Source organism: Cynoglossus semilaevis, chromosome 10, assembly GCF_000523025.1.
Source record: "Cynoglossus semilaevis isolate Cse_v1.0 chromosome 10, Cse_v1.0, whole genome shotgun sequence".
Taxonomy (NCBI): domain Eukaryota; kingdom Metazoa; phylum Chordata; class Actinopteri; order Pleuronectiformes; family Cynoglossidae; genus Cynoglossus; species Cynoglossus semilaevis.
The window spans coordinates 12,309,311-12,323,203 of NC_024316.1; the positions used below are offsets into that span (position 1 = coordinate 12,309,311).

Below are 13,893 nucleotides of genomic sequence, written 5' to 3' on the forward strand. Positions count from 1 at the left end.
TTGTTCCTCACCGCGATGTGGATGTGCCTCCTGATGAGGATGTAGAGAACGGGGAGGGTGAGGTAGGCCAGAAATTCCCAGATCTTTCCAGTCAGCAGCATCCACAGAACCCGGTCTGGAGCTGTGATCCTGACCCAGCACCAGCCCACCGACACCTCTGAGGCGTCATAGCCGATCTTATTCAGACACACGGCAGCGACGGTGATGATGAGAGGAACGCCCCAGCTGCAGACAGACAGACGGAGAGACAGACAGACGGAGAGACAGACAGACGGACAGACAGACAGACAGACAGACGGACGGACAGACAGACAGACAGACAGATGGATGAGGGTTACACCTGTCGTCTTCAAACATCTGCACACAGCTCCTGTTTACAGTGAGATCTTTCCTCACATCTACGGGGATCATGTGACATCATGTGGGAGATTACTCTCTGCTTCAGGCACACAAACAAAAATGATTTCTTTCAGTCCCTAACAGAGATGCTGGTTGTTTCTGTTTCTCCCTGGAGCAAAGAGTCAATTCAGAAACACTTGAGAAAATGAATTTATTTTTACAGCAGCACAGCTGATCATTTTATGACCACTTTGTGCAGTCTCTCTCTCTCTCTCTCTCTGTGTGTGTGTGTGTGTGTTGGGCATTTAAATCACTTTCAATTGTATCAACTCACGCTGATACAACTGCTGACTGTTAGCTGTTTATTTAGCTACTTTTCTGCTATATTTTTCTTCTTGATATTTCTTGGCCAACTTTAAGACAGAATTGGGTTAACTTTTTAGCCTTTTTGTCTCTTTGCTCACTTCTGATACATTTACAGCTACCCTGGAACTAACTTTAAGCTACTTCTGTTTTGCTTTACACTTAAGCCAACCATAAATCATCTTTTGTTTGGCTCAGTTAGCATTTAGCTGTTATGGCACATCAATTTGATTGTCTGGCAATGTCGGAAATTTCTAATATTTAATATTATTTAATATAGTAGCCAGTTCATAAAGCTCCTACTAGGGTACTCTTATAACTGTTATTTAGCAAACATTTACCTTTTTGTAACATGCAGCTATCTTTAAGGACTATTGTAGCTATTCTTTTAAGCTAACATTAGGTTAGCTTAAACCTTAACCTTTGGCTATTGCCAGGATAAGTTATATAGAATAACACAGGTATGTTTTAAAAAGACATGACATTTTCTCCCATTTTTTTTTACATCAGACATTAGAACAACATGTCCTTCTTAAAGGACAGTTTCACCCATTTTAAATGTCTTCTCGTCACTGGTTCCTGCTACTTTTGGACACTGGTACATGAGAACATTTTGTTTTGTCTGTGATTGTTTGTGCCTCCATGAATGGCACTCCTGTCTGGACTCTAGTCAGCTGAAGCTATTGTGAATTCCCAGAAACAAAATTAGAATGACCACAACAGAAACTGTGTTAGCACAGGGTGAAAATGTTCTAGCATCTAAAAATAGGCTCATTATGCAGCGCCACACCATCGTTAGTCATTTCCCTTTCTTTGAAACTTTACATTTGACAAAGACCAGTTTTACATCCAGGACCAAAGCTACTGCAGAGCCCTTCATTACATACAGGTCCAGCTAACAATTAAACAAGAGGCTCAGCAAGGCTTTATAAAAATGTTTTTCCAATAAAATAATCATAAAAAAAAGAGTGAGGATTTGTACTTATAAAATAACCGACAAAGATTTCAAATAAAGATCTGCTCTTTACTAACACTATCAAGCAAAGTTACATGAAAGTATTTGGATTTAAATAACTGCTGAATATTTTCACAAAATACACAATTGTATCTAATATTTTCATTTCTTGGTCAGTAAATTATTTTGGCAATAAAACCCAACCCAAGAAATACTTTTATTAAATAAAACAAATATCAAGATGTGTAATTAATTATTTAACAATTAATTTCCCCATAATTGCAGTTTGTAACATTTCTGTCCACTTGACATTGCATTTGACTATTTATTATTTATTTTACGATTATATATGTGGACAGACTAATAATGAACTCAATGCATGAATCAGAAAATCTCACGTCAGTTACCAGTGTGTGACATGAATCAGGAAATCTCACGTCAGTTACCAGTGTGTGACACTGGAGTTGATCAGTTAACGTATTTAACAAACAATAATCTTTTCCACGTGTGTTTAATTGATAACGTAGTACATGTTATGTACACGTACATCGTTACTTCAAGAGTACAGAGGAGAAGCTGAGTTTGGTATCAAAACAGAAAACAACAGGAGAGAGGTAGCAGGGGAGAACCCCTCCCCCAGCTGCCTCCCAATTTGTCTTCCTCAGCGTCTCCCCTGAGGACAGGACTCCATGGTTTTCTTGGCCGTTATGCAACAGCTCACCTGTGCAGCCTCCACACAGGTGTGAATTATGTAGCGTTGATTTATTCATCAATACAGACTTTGGTTTGAATCAAGCGAACAATTTATATTTCTTTATACATAGTGTGTGATTGTGTGTGTGTGTGTGTGTGTGTGTGTGTGTATGGTTTGAATGTGACAGGATCCGGCTGAGCATCATCATCTGCTGACCTCCGTCCAAACAAGGTCAGAAATAGACAGGGGCTTAAGGTACATTTACTCTTAGGAATCTAATATTGACCCTTTGACCTTCATGTGACAGCAGGCGGAGGTCAAGGGTCGAGTGTGCAGGTAAACTGATTAAATTACGAGCTAGATCAAAGAGTAACTTTACCACTTTTCCGAGCTAACCAGAGTTGCTAACATCTAACAAAACATTATCTGAGAAACGGCTACAAGTTAGACAAAAATACAAAATGCAAAGAAAGATCTATAGATTCGTACTGAGGATCAAATGGTAGTTGTAAGGCAAGGGCACTAACCACTCCACACCTATTTTCCCCACGTGGGAATTAAATGCCCCAGATGTGACAAAACAAGCTAAAATGTGCATTTATTTATTGGAAGAGTATATATTTTTAATATATTAACTTAATTTTAAACCCCTCTAGGCTTTTATATCACATGTGATCAAACAGATGTTCTAGTTGTAAGGCAAGAGCACTATACACTCCACCACCAACTGGTCCACACTGGGGCTAAAATGCCCTCAAAAGTAAAACTACGAGACCTTAAAATAAAATTCATTCTTGAAATAAATTATTTTCTAGCGGATCATCTAAAAAACAACTTTAAGCTCCGTTGTTCCCACCGTGAGACCCACTCACTGACGTGACCCACTCACTGACGTGACCCACTCACTCACCTGACCGTGTGGAAGAGCAGCACCAGGCTGTCAGCGACCCTCTGACTGGACCTGACGATGAAGACATAGAGGTACACGGCGATGGCCACGGTCCAGAAGAAGGAGCTGGTGTTGGCGAAGGTGGACACGGCTCCCTGGATCACACAGTCAATGGAGTCCGTGTGGAAAACTCTCCACACTCCATAGGCGTAGGAGACGGCGGAGAGCCAGTCTGACACGGAGAGGAAGACCAGCAGTCTCCGCGGAGTGGTGCGTAAGTCTGGCCACAGCACGAAGGTGACAATGATCAGGGAGGAACCCAGGAAGGAGAGGGCGCAGGAGACCAGGACCACCACCTGCTCCGACAAGTAAACCTCCGTCTCATCAGCGCTGGCCATGGTCAGCAGAGGTCAGTGGTTGGACTCGGACTGCTCTGGACCATGTTGTTCACTTGACACACCTTTAAAACAACGACTCCAGCCGGAGCCATGTGACTTCTCAAACTTAGTTCATGTTTTTTTTTTATGTTCAGGGAGCCACACAAATGTTTTCCTGCAGGCTGTTAGCCCTCCCTCCTCCTCCTCCTCCTCCTCCCCGTCCTTCTCCTGCTCCTCCTCCTCCTTTTCCTACACCAACCCGGAACACAGAGCAGAAGTTGGAGTCAGCTGCTGGAGTACTGACTGCTGGAGCTCTATTTTTGGCTCTAATGAGCTTTTACTGTTGAAGCTGTAGAGTTAGAGTTGGTTAAATAAGAACTGGTGAGTGATGTAACACGTGTTTCCGTTTCCTGTCAGTGTTTGGTTCGTTTGGGTGTCAGGATAAATGAAGATTTAGTAAAATACAAATATATAATTAGCCTAAAGGAGGCTAAAATGGTGTTAGTAGAGAGGCTAAATCCCCGCTAACATTTACACTTATTGTCTAATTACAGATTAGAAGTGACTTCACCAGGACTGTCAAAAAAAAAAAAAAAAAGGCCACGTGTCTAGAACGGAACACTGAGCTGTTGATATGGAGACGACAGGCTGAAACAATGGGACAAGTTTGTCATTTAATTTAATATAGTTTTTAAAATAGTGGCATTGTTTCAGTGATGTCAGAGACCGGGGCTGAGGATTAGAAATGAGCCAATCAGAAAGTTTGAAATGTAGGTTTCACATAGTTGAGACACATGCGGGGGAGAGATGATGAGAATTTTGTACAAAGGGACGTTGGAAATGGAATTGTCAGCCAGAGGGAAGAAAAGAAAAAAGAATATTCTGGATGTATAGGGGAAGTAAAGAAGAACACGAAGTTGGATGATGATAATCAACTAGAAACGCAATCATATATATATATATAAAACTGTGGCTCTGGGGTACAAGCATTTCCCTTGTGTTCCATTGGCATAGTATGACATAGCTTAGCATAGAGTAGCATGGCATAAGATGTTTAGTTATGCTACAACAGCAGCTACTCATTCAAATCAAATTGAATTACTGAACTGAACAGTTTGTTGTTTTCTGTGCAACAGCTCATAGAGGAAGTCCAGTAGACGCCTTCCTTTTTTAAAATGTCTTTTTTTTTGTTGTAAATTTCCATTTAGAAAAGGCCTGAGAAGTCGCCAAAACACACAAGCACAGATGAGTCTCGGGAAAGTCTGTAGGTATTTATCTGCCCGTACAAATGAATATATTAACGAAAAACAAAATTCTATTCATACACGTTTCATTAATGTCAGCTGAAGATCCAGAAAGACAGTACAGACTAAGTTTGTAAAAGTTTCTCCAGTCTGAGTTGGAGTCGTTATGCAATTGTCTGCTCTGCTAGTCGTATTCTCTGAAGTGAAAGTTTCTGCAGTGCCAGACTGCTGCATCACAGGCCACAAGAACTTTGTTTTTTTTTTCTCTAACTTTGAAACTGTCATTACATGGATTAGGCTGTAGTGGGTTGGTGGGTTTGGCTCTGTGGAGTATGTATGTAGGAGGACTTCTAGAGTCAATTCTTATAAAAATCACATGTTGGCATTATTCACGGGGCAACGAAAACGCCTGATGGTGTTTGATTGTTCATTGTATTAATGTTTATGTCATGTGACAAAAAAAAAAATCACACTTTCATATTCCAAGTTTTATTAATATCAAAGAGGTATTTTCACAACAAATCATTCACACCAATGACGTCATAACCGTCAGGGTAAATTCTTGAGACAAAAATGTTGAACACCTAAACCATGTACACGTGCAACTAGAATATGAAATAGGTCGTTATATACCAGTCCTGTGAAGAAATTATACATACTGAACGAAAAACACTTTTTCGTCACAAGATGGCAGCAGAGAGTCGCGTATACGTATAAGCATGTTGCTTGAACTTTGATGCTTTTAATCCATCTGTAAATATTTCAGAGGCAGTAAATGAAAACAGATCCTGCTCTCAGTCAGTCGGTGTTTCATCTGTGACTCTCTTCACGGTCTCTCCAGCTCCGCTCCATTTTCTCCTGTGTCAGCACACATGTAAAAACTTACAGTAGCAGCAGGATCCCTGTCTTTGACATGCTGCTGATTTGTCTCTTCCCAGCCGCTCTCCCTTCTGCTCCCAGTGACGGCTGCAGTCCCGGGGCCTCTTATTGCGAAGAATTTCTGCGGCAGTATACTTGCTGATTGCTTCGTTCTCACTCCTCACAACAACCAGCTAAGACACTGCCAGAGAAACACTCACATACTGCACCCGTGTCCTGCTGATGTGTCCCTCGGGTCTCAGCTCTCACTGTCCACGGCTGGTTCTGTGCTGGTGACTCTACGAGAGATGAAGAGAATGTTGGTGATGAATGACTTGGCGATGGAATTAGCCCCAAGGTAACGTCTGCTGGAATTCCCCCATAAGAGTAACGATGGTGAAAGAGTAGAGTGGTGTTGATGCTAACAGTGGTGTGGTCATCTGTGGTCATCTCTGCCCTCTGCCTGTGTTTTCTCTTTATTTATCATGTAGGGGGCAGTATTGCAACACAAAGAAGGAGGATCTGGATCAGAACCTTTGGACGACATTCATTCATGTAAGTTTTGAATCTCTAAAAATGTCTTTTTGTGTTAAACTGGGAGAGAAATATTTGAATGAGAGAGCGAAGCTGTTTTATTTTTAATTTTCACTTTTTTTTTAATTTTCATATTAGCAAATTGTGTTATGTGTTGGTTGGCCAAGGTGTACAGCTCCATAACTTAGTGGGCAAATGCAGTGGAGAATAACAAGTCTTAAAGGTGAATGTTTTTCTCAATCGTGAGGAGTTAAATAAAAATAAAATTTGTATTATTTAAAAAAAAGTATCACTTTACTTTTCTCAGGGTATAAGAAACAAACATTTTCACTGTACTGCTAGTACATGGTGTGAGGCTGAAGTAGCCCTGACCACTGGGATTGCAACAGCTCCCTCTATAGGGCAAGATCATAAGCTCAGTTTTTACTAACAATTACTTAAAAGTTCACTTAAATTATTTGACCTTTGACTCCATTTATTTTTTAAATTCCAATCCAGTGTAACGATGATGATTTATACCTGTTTTTCTTTTGTAGTATTAAGAATCTAAAATCTTAATTTATTTTGTTTTACAATTATAACGCAAACAAGTGAACATACAAAAGTCTACCAGTGTGAGTCAGTTTTTACACCAGATGTCCTTCCTGGCACCAAAGATGAGGAACTAGGTGGAATCTTTCTCATGGAAGACACACGTCCCACCACTGCACCACTGCACCACCCCTCTCTCTCCTGAACCTAAAATGAAGATCCTGCGTCACACTCTCCTCTACCTTCTCCAGCTTTTACATAACTGCGATGCACCGATGATCCAAACATGACCTGAAGCTCCTTCCCCAAGTGCTCCCCGCTACTTTTTCCACATTTCACATTTTGTGCAGCATCACTTCAAGTGAACGAAACTCTGAGAAACGCAAACACCTCCGGTCTAAGAATAGACTCGCCGTGACTCATGGCTTTGCAACAAAAAGACAGTTTGACTTTTCTTGCGATGTGTTTTTTTTTCTCTTCTCTCTGTTCACATTGATTCCACCGTGTCTGTCTTCTTCATGGATATCAACTGTAATCCAGTGGCTATCGCTTGCATTTTCTCCTCTCTGTGCTATTTCGGGCCGACCGACCGCTCCATACATACTGTCCTCTTCCTGCAGTGTTGTCAGGACAGTATAGATACAGGATAGTGATATGTTCCCAGTGAGAGAAGAGAGGAGGGAGGATGAAGGAGGGACATGCAGTACACTGGGCTGAATGTCCTCAGTCTGGTGTAGCTTTACTGCGGGGCTATTTGTGTCCGTTGAAAAACAAATCTTACATTAACTCGGCCATTTAAGATTTTTAATATTTGCGGATAATGAAAGTCAGATTTCATCTCCTTCTCACGCGGCACCGATATTCACTCCATACTTATCGCCCGTTGTCAAACAGCTGTTTTTGTGCGTGTGTGTGTGTGTGTAAGGCAGACACTGCCTTTACCCAGCACATGATGACAGGAATTCTTTCCTGCTCCGGGCTTGATGTAATCCCTAATGCAGGATTGCAGGGAAAACAGCAGCCAGTCTGCTAAATGAAGGAGCGGCTGCCTCAGCGTTTCACACAGTCAGGAGCAGCAGCGCCCAGACCTGAGTCTAAAACCTCAGACCCCACAAGTATGTCTCAGGCCTCAGGCGCAGGATTCAGCTTTTGTCTCATTATGCCTGCAGTGACGGCCAAACAACAACAACAAAAAAAAAGCCAAAACAACACACGTCTGCCAAAAGTTGTTTGTTGGAGTTGAACGGTGAATGTGGAAGATAAAAAGTATGGTTCTGTTCACAGAGGTTTTGTGGTTTGGCTGTTGGCTTTAAATGAGGAGAATTCAAAAGAAAATAAAACAGGTTCACGTGAAGCTGGAGGATCAGAGAGGCAGGGATTTGTTAAAGTGTTGTTTATAATCAGAATAAGACGTCCTTCATCAGTCCCATCAGGACAGACGAGAGCTGAGACGGACAAAGACCCCTGAGCAGACTGCTGGTATAAAAATAAAAAAATATAAAAATATACATAAAATTTGAAGAATAAAAATATATATAAATTTAAATTGCTGTAATTTTGTGATACAAAATTTTAAAATAAATTAAATATTTGTTTTTGGTAAAAAAGTATATTTCTATTGCATATAAAAATATTCTTTGGTCTTAGTATGGTGAAATAAAAATATACAGTAAGTCAGGAAATAGTATTAAACACATCATTATTATAAATAATTATTCTGTTCATATTAGTGATGATTGGAAGAGCTAATGTTTCATACATTATATTATATTATCAATATTTATTATACTTTACTTTTACTGGATGCTGCAGTCAAGGTATTTTAATTTTACTGTAATAAATTATATTTATTATTATTATTATTATTATTTATATTTATTTAAGTATTAATCAATTCTGCTACTGTTTATCTAAATATTTTTTAGTGGAAATAAGAAAGATTAAATAGATAATTTCAATTAGTGGAAATAATAAGAAAGATTAAATAGATAATTTCAAATAAGTTAAAATTATCTTAAATTTAATGTAAGTACAGACAATATAGTATAAAATGTCTCTTTGTGTTTAATCACTTCAAAATACCTTGAATGATAAAATGAGGGACTCATTAAAATAATATTTACCTCAGTGTAAGAAGTAATTTAAGGCCATGTGAAAAGAGTGTGTATTGTGTGTAGAGTGAAATTAATCTTAATTTAATTTCCCGTCTGCAGTGTGAATCCTAACAGCTTACATTAAATGCTGTGAAATATATTATTGTTTTGGCAGGTTGTGTCTCAGAGGCTCTGTGCTGGGACAACAGCTACAACAACGGCCCTGTACGGTGTAGATCACACCGGTACAATCACACACACACACACACACACACACACACACACACACAGCCTACAAACCCACCTAGGTGTCCTGAATTACCTGGTGCTTCATATTCTGTTCTGTTCTGTTCTGTTCTGTTCTGTTCTGTTCTGGTCCTGGTCCTGGTCCTGGTCCTGGTCCTGGTCCTGGTCCTGGTCCTGGTGCCGCTCCACTCACCTCATCATCCTGACACTAATACAGTAACAATCACACGACTTCTTACTGCAGAGCGACACAACGTTCACCCTGATGTCAAAGCTGCGGCTCAGGCTCAGGCTCGGGCCGTGGTGGCCTTCACCTCCTGTACCTGTACTGATTTACCGGAGCTTTTTTTTTCAACAGATCAGAGAGGAGACGTGGAGATGCTTCAGATTTCTTTGATAAAACGTCAGGAGCCGTTCTCTCTCTGTGTTCTCTCCTGTGTCAACTCTTCAAACATGGATTTGTTGAACAGAAAGTGTTTGTTGTTGCGTTGAGAACTGAGTCGGACACAGTCTGGTTCACATCCCCTGGTTACCAGAACACACAGTTGCCGCAGTAACTATCAGCCTGCCTGAACACACACACACACACACACACACACACACACACACACACACACACACACACGCAGGTTAAATACTCCGATCATAGTTCAGCAGCGTCTGTGTGATGAACGCATCACTCACTTCACTGAATCTGTGTGTGTGTGTGTGTTGACAGGCCTGGTGTTTGACTATGAACTGAATTGATTTTGTGGATCATCTGCCTCAGTGTGAACCGTGTGGTTCAGTTTTTAACCTCTGAGTACTAGTTAGTGGAGGTTAACTTCAAGTTATATTTTATATTTTTTTGTTAATAGCTGTCTGTTAGAGAGACTTGTGAGACTACTGGTTTGATGTGAAGATACTGTAATAGTTAAAGGAGTTTTATTTCATGGCTGACCTGATGCTGACGTGTCTATGTAAAAAAAATAATGCCACTATTAAAATATTATTAAAACATTAAATATCTCTTTGCATTTTGCGCATTAAGGCAGTGACATCCTAAGGTGGTGGGTTCAATTCCATTATGTTTTAGTATTTATCCCGCAGTGATTTGTCATTTTTGTTTAATTTGTTGAGTGAGAATATCATTTCTGTAGATATTAAAGTTTTAAAACACAGCTGAGTGGTTCTTTGTTTGAGGTCGTGACCTCTGACTCTGACAAAGATGTGGTGATTGTGGCTGGAGTATTTTTTATGAATACACAATCATAATTATTTTAATATCAAACCAGCTCAAAAATGTCTGGATTGTTTTTTATTTTTAATCTATATTTTGTTTAAAAAAGAATCTATGATTTTTTCTAAATTATATTCTACTGAATACGACTGAACAACATCAGGAGTGAAAATGAATTGTATTTTTAATCCTGAGCGTTACAGACTCCTTTTTTATATATATATATATTTCTGCTGGTGAATGTACAGTGAACGCGGACTAAAAATGTCTCAGACGATATCGATGCTTCTCTTCAGAGACGGAGTGAATAATTGTCTGTGCACAATCAGAGAGTCCTATCTTCTCTCTCAGTCTCGCTCTGACTCTCATCGGTGTTTACCCAGATACAAATCAATCACGTTAGGAAAAAAAAGGAACTCTGAACTCTTTATCTCTTTGTCCTTCTTTTAGAAGGAAGTGACAGTCGGCTGGGTTTCTCCTGCAGAGAAAAAACAATCAGCTGATCTGTGTTTGGATCAGACTCTGCTCAGACTGAGGTCCAGGCAAAAAGCTCCTGTATGGAGGTGCCGTCTGAGGCGCCATTCTCTGAGGGTAGTGGAAGTAATGAAAAGTTGGTGGTGTATCTTTGTCTGTGAGTGACGCCCTTCAGTTTCTGAGGTAGAGCGGGTTTTCTGAGATGATTTGATTTAAAATTATGTTTATAATAGGCATAATTCTTTCAAAGTAAAAAAATCTCCGTACATAAAATTATGTATGGAAATAAAATATGGAAAGGTTTCTGGCGCGTCCACGCTTTATCTTTGCAAATTATTTTTTACTGCATGCTGGCCGTACAAGAGAGTTCATAGATATGTTTTAACATGGGCTTTAAAGCTAAAAAATAATTCAATGTATTTTTTGTAACATATCGCTGTCTGTTGTAGAACGACCTAAAAAGGTCATTTTCTTATTGTTTAAAAACCACACGATTACAAAACGAACGCAGACGCCCCCAACATGCTCCAAACGTCACAGCAAGCGCAATGCGGCATAAGACACACGCCGTTTGTGTGAAAGTAAAATGACGCTGATAACAGTTAAATATTATGAGAGCAAACTGAGAAACACCGTAGATTATCACAGTCGATGCCAGAACAAAATGTCTTTTTTTGGTTGGTACAGGTGTTGAAAAGAGCTGCTTTTGTTTGTTTAAACTAATGTTTAACTGTTGCTAAGCTAACTTTTACCTGACCCAATTTAAATTGTCATACACCTTTAGTAGTTTCTAATCCAACTTTTGGCAAAATCTAATTTTAAATTAAATTAAAAGTTGATTTTTTTTTTACTAAAATATTTGGCTAAAATCTTTTCACATAATCATTTCAACAAAAATCAAACTACCGTGATTATGAACCATTCCACCTCCAAAAACATTTAAATGTTCTAGTGAGTAAAACAGAGATGAGGCTGAGGTCACACTGCGACCAAGTGTTAGCGTGGATCAGAGAGTAGCCTTTTGTTTTTGTTACCATGGCATCGTGCTGTAGTGTCAGGACTCAGCCTCTCTGGGCCGCAGCCGTCTCAACTCTTAAAGTTTGTGCTTCATCTTTTCACACTCATTAGTCTTTGACTTGAATTAAAAGTGTGCTGAGGCTCCTCTTTGGAAAAAAACAATTAATCTAGCCACTCTCAGAAACACTCAGTGGTAGTAAAAAAAAAAAAAAAAAAAAAAAAGTGAGAGAATTTAATTCCCAGTTTTGACACCTACCAGGCAGTGAGGCGGCATCAGCAGCAGCAGCAGCAGCAGCAGCAGCAGCAGCAGCAGCAGCTCCGTCATCCAGCAGTGTTGGCATCAGTTGGTCCCGGGCTGCTGCAGGGCTCTGTCTCTGTCTCTGTCTCTGTCTGTGTCTGTGTGTGAGTGTGGGTCACATCACTCCAGCAGACAGTTGACCAGGAGTCTCTCCCCCTCTCTCTCTCTCTCTCTCTCTCTCCGTCTGTCTGTGTATATGCAGCTCTCTCTGCTTCACTCAGTCAGCTCGACAAGTCAAGGCATGTTCCAACACGCCACCAACGGCCGGACCTGCTGCATGATCCTGCTCCTAGGCCAGAGGGGGAGGAGCAGAGTGTCAGAGAGGGGGAAACCCAGAAGAGAGTCGACCCAGCATGACTCAGCCTGCTTCACTCAGTCAGCATGCACAATAGAGTTTTTTTTTGTTTTTTAAAGTTTTAACACATGCAGGAACTGACATTTTGACTATTAAAGTGAAACCTCCCTCTGACATTTGACCGGCATGTGGTTGATGAGCTGATGTAACGGCAGATGTCAGGTGACGGAAAAAGCTCTGAGACAAAGTCATTTGTCTTAAAAAAAAAACAAAAAAACAAAACGCTGACTCTGCAGCTCATGCCACTGATGTCATATGTCATATGGAAGCTCTGGTTCCGCTGCAGGCGGCGGCGATTTTCCCTTTTCACCCGTCGTTGATGGAGTGAAGTTTTGCGAATTGTTGCCTGTTTTTCTCAGCCCTTCACTGATTGAGGCGGAATAGATAAAAAAGTAGATTTGACGTCTCGGAGTGACTCGACGGTGTCGACCTTTTCATTCACACACTCCTGTAGAGCCTGTCCTCCTGCTCTGCCTTCATCACAGCTGAATGAATAGTTTATAGACGCTGTAACCCGGCACCGGCCGACCACACTGATGAAAGCTGCTGATTCATCACATCCAGCACTCACACTCGGCGGTTACACTTCGTTATCATTAAGGCTTAATTACTGGACTGCCACTGTCCTGAATATGTAAGCAAAGATATGAGCCAATCACAGTTGGCCATGTGATGTCACAATCCCATTTCAAATACACTTGATGTTGCCAGATTGGAGAAATCAGTAAAATAGAAGAAGAATCCTCTCCCCCCCCCGGCCCCCCCGGGGGTCCTGGTCAGTGTACTTCCCTCTCGCTGATGCTAGTTCATCACTGCTGTAGTGGAAGTTGATCACTAGGCAGAATCCGGTTGCAGCAGCGAGAAACCAGCTCAGCAAAACTCACCTGCTTTACAATATGGTCTTAGCCTGGCTGCCTGAGCGTCTCACACACACACACACACACACACACCGACACCGTACGTCATCAGTGCTGCTCTTCACCGCAGACCGTCAACGCTCTGACGACGACCTTATCAATGAAAGTCGCTCTGATGTTTCCCCCCAGAAATAACTCTTTTGCGGCCGTGCTCGGAGGTCTGTCTTCCTCTTTCCTCCTCCTCCTCCCAGACACGAGGCTCAGAGGCAGAGCAACTTTAGCAGGAAAGCTAAAAATGTGATAGCGGCCTGCGGACTGTGTGGTTTGTCGGGAGCTGTGATGCGGCACGGCGCAGATGTAGAGTCCCAGCAACTGTTTTAGATTCAGTTCAGTTGGAGCAGGAACGGCGCGTGCGTGTGTGTGTGTGTGTGTGTGTGTGGACGACGGCCGAGCCAACGAACGCCTCAGGAGTTGTTAACGAGCTCAGAGATATTAGTGAAATGACATGAAATTGTCAGGAAGTTGGTTTCCATCCTTGGAGACTGAAGGC

The 13,893-nt window shown here is 41.0% G+C and overlaps 1 protein-coding gene and 2 long non-coding RNA genes across 3 annotated transcripts in view; 1 reads left to right on the forward strand and 2 right to left on the reverse strand.

Moving 5' to 3' along the window:
* The window catches only part of gpr157 (G protein-coupled receptor 157), a 5,420-nt gene extending 1,437 nt beyond the window's left edge, over positions 1-3,983 (reverse strand). Inside the window, exons 1-2 of the mRNA XM_008318825.3 lie at positions 3,262-3,983; positions 12-225 (exon numbers count right to left, since the gene is read on the reverse strand). Coding sequence (XP_008317047.1) covers positions 12-225; positions 3,262-3,638 — 591 coding nt within the window. The 5' untranslated portion in view covers positions 3,639-3,983. The remainder of the gene's footprint in view (positions 1-11; positions 226-3,261) is intronic.
* Positions 3,984-5,337: 1,354 nt separating this feature from the next.
* The window catches only part of LOC112487568 (uncharacterized), a 12,448-nt gene continuing 3,892 nt past the window's right edge, over positions 5,338-13,893 (reverse strand). Inside the window, exons 2-3 of the long non-coding RNA XR_003050770.1 lie at positions 12,090-12,420; positions 5,338-6,018 (exon numbers count right to left, since the gene is read on the reverse strand). This is a non-coding gene — a long non-coding RNA (uncharacterized LOC112487568). The remainder of the gene's footprint in view (positions 6,019-12,089; positions 12,421-13,893) is intronic.
* Positions 5,942-12,094, forward strand: LOC112487566 (uncharacterized). Its single transcript, XR_003050768.1, has 3 exons — positions 5,942-6,077; positions 6,211-6,274; positions 9,482-12,094. It is a non-coding gene; the product is annotated as an uncharacterized LOC112487566 (long non-coding RNA).